The sequence below is a fragment of the Balearica regulorum genome, chromosome 7, assembly GCF_011004875.1.
Source record: "Balearica regulorum gibbericeps isolate bBalReg1 chromosome 7, bBalReg1.pri, whole genome shotgun sequence".
In the NCBI taxonomy this organism is placed as follows: domain Eukaryota; kingdom Metazoa; phylum Chordata; class Aves; order Gruiformes; family Gruidae; genus Balearica; species Balearica regulorum.
The window spans coordinates 36,079,408-36,086,423 of record NC_046190.1 but is presented as its reverse complement, the minus strand read 5'-3'; the positions used below and the strand labels follow the sequence as shown (position 1 = coordinate 36,086,423).

Sequence of the window (7,016 nt, the reverse complement as noted above, 5' to 3'; positions counted from 1 at the left end):
ATATTTCTGCAAATATTACAAAGAAGCTTTAGCTAACAACCAGCATTGATGCTACGTATATACAGAACCTTGTGCTGTTTTGTAAAGCAACATAAACAGTCTGTAGAGACGTCTGTTCTTCCTCAGGTTAGTTGTGCTTCAGGAGACTGGTCAAGCTGTGCGTAGGTTGTAAAACTTTTCCTTGTTGGTTTTTTTTTTTCTTTATTCTTAACCCTTTTAATTTCCTTTCCAACATAAATGCAGACTGTACATAGTATCTGAAACACTATTACATCAAAGCAATATAAAGATTACACTCATTCTAACAAATGCTCTTTTCTTAAATACTGTAAAAATCTGTATCAGCCTAGCAACTATCTCACAGGGCCACTCGCTGAAACACAAGATGAAGCCTGCTCCTTGCAACAACTGATTTCAGCTCAGCAGTTTAAGGTAAAAACACCCCAGCAAAATATTTCAACAGACATTTCAATGTGCCTAAAAAGATGTTATCTTGAATTCTAGAATTATTTTCTTGTATGTTCACATGTACTGCTGAAAATTCATGAACAAAGCATTTCAAATGCAATCCTTTCAAGTCCATTTAAATAAACAGTTCTCAATGTCAAAAATGAAACATGCTGTCAACAATTTGTACAAAAGGTGAAAAATAGAATTTGATTACAAAAGAATTTGTTAACACTATCTGTACACCACAGATAACGCTTTTCATAAGATTAATTATCACCATTCTAATGGGATGCTAACTCTTAATTCATAAAGCATGCATGTTCTGTGTAGTTCTATGCAATAGTGTTTTTATAGTACTTCCTACTTTAGTGTGAACAGTGAAGATATACAGTGACTCAACTGAGATGAATGAGGGGGAAGCTTATGCATGTTATTTTAATGAAAATGTCTTTTACTTGCCTAGCTACGAAACAGCCAAGAAAGGGAAGTGGTAAAAGCACCAGCTTAGACTCTTTTGGACATAAACTCAGGCATTTTAATGTGTATCTTGATAAAGCTACATGAGTTTCCATGTAGGTTATTCACACATATTATGGCACTTGGACTCTTAACAGGTATGTAGTTACCTAGGACACCTAGGCTAAAAAAGGTCTACTAAAATTAACCATTTCTGTAACAAAACACTTCTGTCCCAACCTTCAAAACTGATTTTCCTGGAAGTTGCACCAAAATACAATTGTTCATATTTCACATTATTTGAATAAGTTGCCTTTGACAATTATGTCAGTTTTAAGTTTAGACCTCTAGGGATTTGTGAACACAAAAGGAAGGCAATCTTACCCACTTTCAACAAAACAAGTTGTCTCCCGCTCTGTAGTAATTTTAACATGGAGTATTGGTACTTGCGTATCCATTCTTTTGTTGGACTAAAATCTTTGAAGTAATTACACATACTGAGAAAGAAGTCCAAATTTAATTAAAGGCAGCTTACAATGGTAGCTTTTCCTCCATGTAAGGCATTACTCTGACATCTACTGGCCTGGTATCCTACCATACATTTTAATACACTGCATTTGTTATTAAAAAGGAGCATATATATTAATCCAAAGATAAGAACAATTAAAGGAACACAAATGACATACATTTAAAACAGGCCCACGTATTTTCATATAAATCTCACAACCCTACCTGTATTTTGGTAGGTTTCTATTGCTTTCTTAAGTCATCTGAACTACTGTATATTATGAGGCTTTAATACAAGCAGCTTTGGGGAAGAAAGTTACATGTGGAAGTGAAAGAAAGTTGTGACAAGTAAAAAAAAAATCCAAGAAGCTTTTTTTAAAAAAAAAATCTTTACTTGCAAAATTAAGCAGCATGCTATTTTGTGATTTATATTTGTATTTAAAAAGACTAATTAGACCGAAATAAAAATAAAAACCTAAAAATGGCAATTCTATAAATAATGAAAATTTTGATTTCACTAGACTTTAATGAAAAACATTTGGTAATTAAATACTTGCTACTGTTCATTACGTTGATGAACTTTATTAGGGTTAAAACTATAACAAAGTTCATCCTAAAACATTTTGCAATGCAAAATTATTTTCACTCGAGGAGTGTCTCAAATTGAATGCTAAGAATTACAAGCAATCTTCAGAAGCAGACACTCACGTTCATAAAACTTTATACATCTTTTGGAACTAAGATATTTATACTACTAAAATCAAACATGCATCACTTCCCATACATTCTGGTATCATGATTTATATTACATTATGTAACACCATTCTTCTAAACAGCAGCAGTTTTATCATACGTTTGCTCCATTTTCTTTGGATTTCTGATCTTTATCTTCGTTCTTCACAATATCCTTTAAAACAAAAAAGGGAGAGGATAACATGAATTCTAGAACTGATACTTCTCATGTGAACTGTAAAGCAGCATGAGACAAAGATACTGTTTGATGTCAACTTTAAATACTATGCAAACTGATATCTTAGTTCAATTATAACCAATTCATATTTCCAGTATCTTCCTGAAAAAAAATTGAGGGGGCAGAAATTAAATGTGACCTAAGCAATTCTGAAGAGCAGCACACAAAACATCCCCAGAAGCCTCACTTTATAGTCTAAAGGTTTGGGGGTTGTTGGTTTGGGGTTTTTTTTTTCTCCTCTTGGTTGGTTGGGTTTTGTTTAGTTGTTTGTTGCGTTTTTTTTTTTTTTTCTTTAAAGAGCAAGTGAAAACAGTTTTTGCAAAATCCATTACATTAGGATAATAATTTACCGTAAAACAGTTCTAACATAACATACTTATACTGGTCAAAGCCATCTGAGAACCCTTGTCTTAGAAGACATTTTCATCTCAAAAGTAACAGCAGAATGAGCAAGGCTATTTAAATGAGCTAAGAGCATGGCAAAAGAGGGTTATGCAGTACCTTCAGCTGCCGGTTCTGGTCCGGTAGCAGGTCTACAACATGTAGTGAGCAGAGGACTGCATAACAGTACTGACAGCAAACGGCTGCAAGGTACTGCCAATTTAATAAGCTACAGTGACTTATATGATGCATCACTTGTATCCTACAAGGAGGGGAAAATGTTCTAACATTTGTTAAGTTTTCTACTTTTTTTGGTGTGTGTAGTTTTGTTTCGGTTTTAGAGCTTTTGTAGATGCTATATTATCTTTTCAAAATAAATGTAGATAGAAGTAGAAGCAAGGCTCATAACCTACTTCTATTCAGCCTTACTTAACAGGCCCGCACAGCATTCCTAGGGAATGTGCAAGTATCTTTCTGTACGGGACAGAAATGCTCTGGAGCATTATGTGTTTTGCTTAGAACTCATTTGACTGACATAGCCCCACGTAAGTTGAAATACTTAAGTTCTGCTTTGAAAAAATTACTCTTAACTGATGAAACAGAAGAACAGATTTGGACTGTTGGGATGGACAAGATCAGGACAGGAAATCATTAAGATGGTTTGAGATTTACATTAATATTTACACCTTTTTTAAAACATTTAAGTCAAAACCATGTGTTTCATAGCTTAGAAAATAATAGATTTTGTTATCTTTAAACAATTAGTATCACATTGAGCATCTTATATATATTAAGATACTACTGCCCTGAATTCATGTGAAAATTTTTTGTTTTAAAGTTTTTTTCTGATAATTTAGTCTACAGAAAGCCCACGTTCAATAATAAAAAATGGAATTAAACAACTCTAACCTGTTTAAGAACACTCTGTATTTCATCCATAACAGTAGCTAAATTTTTGATTGTCTTATTCAGCTGACCCTCAAACTGCAAATTTTTATCATCTGAAATCTTCAAATTTTCTTGCAGTTGGCCAAGGTCCTTTTTCACTTCTTTGAGCTCCGCAGACAGACTTTTGTTAGAATTCTCCAGTTGTAGCATGGTCTTTTCATCCTCATCTTAGGGGGGGAAAAAAAAAAAAAGATGAAAGCCTTTCAGCATGGTGAATAGGGTACTCAACAATAGTTGGTGTGCAAGTTCAAAGGGCTTGGGAAATAGAAAATATTTATGGTAAGCAAACAGCTAAGAAAGGTAGATCACAAATTTTACTCAAATTGGTTTATCTACTTAAAAAGTCTTAGCCTCTTGCATCAAAGTACCACCTTCAAAGTAATGTCCCACCTGTTTTTTCTTCTAGTAACTGAAGCTTTTGTTCTATCTCTGCCCGCACTCTTTCACTCTTCTCCAGCTTCTGTAAAAGGCTCCCAACATCCACCATAGCTCCATTGTACACAATGAGGCCGACATTTTCTTCTATGGCTTTTGATTCTTGCTTTATAGTAGGCGACGGTAACAGTAATCTGTTTCCTGTATTAGATTAAGTAGCATTAGAAAATAGTCATTGTTATTTTTCAGTTCTAGTGACCAACCTGAAAAGCTTCTCAGAAGAATAAATTCCTAGAAGAATAAATACAGATTCAAGTTTGCTGGTCTATCCATCACATTTCTCTCCTCCCTCCTTACCCCAATGCCTCTCCCCCCAAAAATGGAGCATGATCTTTCATGACGTTCTTCCACACCTTTCTGCAGTAATTTGTCTTCAAAACTCAGCCTATGTTCTACTACCTACAGCACTGATCCTCTTGAATGAAAAACTGCTGTGAATGAAAAATGTTGTTCATCAATATGCAACATTAACCCCTGTCCTCCTCCTTGTTCCAAGATAGTAAGATTTATCCTGTAAATGTAACAAGATGTGTTGGAAGCCAGAAATACTGTAATTTGTGAACCACCCAATATTTCCTTTTCCAAACTGGCAGGTTCCCTGCAGACCTGAGTTAGCTTCTGCAAGAAAGCAAGTTATCTCAGAACCCTCATTATAATTTGCACAAACAATTCTCTGGAAGTCTATAGCAAAAAAAAAAAGTAATACCACCTAACATATCTTCCTGTAGCTCTTCGGACTCTTCTTGATTTTCTTCATCCTTAGAAGTATCTGTTAGTCTTCTATAAAAGCAAGATTCTCGAAGCACTACTTTATTAAGCAGCTTCTTGACCTAAAACACAGCCATGGAAAGAAACACAGTGTTACTTAATACACAGACATTCTATTACCTAAACAAGAATTATTTTAACTTCAAAAACTTAAGAGAAATTGCTTTTTGAACTTTAACATACTGGGGCTTAAAATGAAAACAAGCTAGGGAAAAAAAAGATACAATTTTGAGACAAAGGCTACATATACAATACGGGCATATTAAGAGCTGCAAATTTCATCTTTTCATTCCAAGACAATTTACAAAAGATTAAAATAGCATTTAATCCTAGATATGAAGCGGCTACATAAAAATTAGGGATCAAGTATGTAAGCAACAGTCTTTAGAAGCTAAACTATATTCCTCCCACTTACATAATCCCTGTAATATTTTCAGAGAGAATTCTATTACTATACAAAACCTGAGCACGTGACAGGTGTAGTCCAAGAGTGTAAAGTATCTCCTCCATGTCCTTCTCCAGAAGATAGCCACAATGACTTTGATCAAAATAAACGAAAGCCATCAGAAGATCCCTATTAACAGTTACCATCTGCGTCTTGTCTTTCTCCTATGAAAAAAATCATCATGGGATCATTAGGAAGTTAAAATATAATTTTCCCATCATCTAGTAAAACCACGTAAACTTTTCAGTTAACAAATGTTTTCCTCTGTTCATTTTATTGTTACTTTCAGTTGAGTGATTAATATAACCAGCATCTACCTACTGAGCTCAAATATAAGCAACCTATTTAGCACAAGTAATCCTTCATATATTTAAAAGAATTACAGTACAATGGACAGTAACATCTGGTAGACAGATTTTCTTTTTCATGCTAATATGCAAAAAAAATTGAATTAACCTAATTAAACAAGGAATAGTAAACATCCCTTTTCCTCCCAATCATACATTTTACTGAACAACTGTTTTCAAAGTAAAATCCCCACAAACATGTAATGAATGAGCATCCAGCTCACAGCTACAGCAGTTCTGCAGACTGTGTTTTCACATTATTTCTATTCCTACATCTCCCATTTTTCCTTGAAGAAAAAATGAAAATAATCAGAAATTTGTTTATCCATCAAGCTAAGTTTCCGTGTTTCTTATGTAAGAATACAGCAGTTGAAAATAATGGACAAAATAATCACATCTGCTGCCTCTTACGTGCACACACAGTAGTCCTCAGAAGTGCTGAAGGAATCAAGGAGTGCAAATAGGTCTTATAACAAAAAATGAAGTTAACCTTTAATTAGGACACCTCTAACAAGGTTATATGTGGTTAAGAAAGGTGTTAATTACTTTATCTTTAGATGACCTCTCTTTACAATGCCTGTTTCCCTCTCTTCTGTCCTCCCGTTTGTTCATTTCCTCTTCCTCCCGGTCTGTAAAACAGAAAGAAAATTCAAAACACCCACAGCAAACAATTCTATAACCGCTATCTCAAAATACATATGTTCATTGAAAAAGTTCACATAACCCCCCAAATATACAAAATTAGTGTATTTCCCTGAAAAATAAAAAAACAAATGGCATTTAAGTGAGTCCTGTTAAATTCTGACTTTTCTCTGGTCTTATTTTAACATAAGCCATTTGGAATTCCCCCACCCCCGCTGTGTTTCTTTCACACACACACAGGATAGAAGAGCCAAAACAAATGCTAAACTAGGCCAAAACGAGTTCCACCACCATCACCATCTATTTAAGTGGTGTGCAGAAAATTACCACAACTCTCCCTAATGAGGCTTGGCAGAGTCTGCATTCAGCTATGGTTATTCCTATTAGGACAAAATCAGTACTATTTACTCTCAAATATTTTCTATCATAAACCCCCTATGAACTACATAATTAAAAACATGCATTTATACTCATGCCTAAGTGAGATATTCCTACTCCTATGATTTAGATTCTCCAAGAAGTTACAGATCACTTCACTTATTGGATGTGAATTACAAACTGCAGGTTTTTTGTTTAAAGGTGGACAGTACAGTAAAACTACATCTAAAATCAAGAGAGAAAGAGGAATAAGACAACTGCAGGGACGGATTATGGCATGCAGCTCTGT

At 34.4% G+C, this 7,016-nt stretch overlaps 1 protein-coding gene across 9 annotated transcripts in view; it reads right to left on the bottom strand.

Moving 5' to 3' along the window:
• Window positions 1-466: 466 nt before the first annotated feature.
• Window positions 467-7,016, bottom strand: part of CCAR1 (cell division cycle and apoptosis regulator 1) — a 29,766-nt gene continuing 23,216 nt past the window's right edge. For all 9 annotated transcript variants that reach the window (XM_075758896.1, XM_075758904.1, XM_075758900.1 and 6 more), the window contains 6 exons: window positions 6,254-6,336; window positions 5,378-5,524; window positions 4,857-4,977; window positions 4,103-4,288; window positions 3,674-3,879; window positions 467-2,320 (listed from right to left, as the gene is read on the bottom strand). In XM_075758896.1, the coding sequence (XP_075615011.1) occupies window positions 2,261-2,320; window positions 3,674-3,879; window positions 4,103-4,288; window positions 4,857-4,977; window positions 5,378-5,524; window positions 6,254-6,336 (803 nt within the window). In that variant the 3' untranslated portion in view covers window positions 467-2,260. The remainder of the gene's footprint in view (window positions 2,321-3,673; window positions 3,880-4,102; window positions 4,289-4,856; window positions 4,978-5,377; window positions 5,525-6,253; window positions 6,337-7,016) is intronic.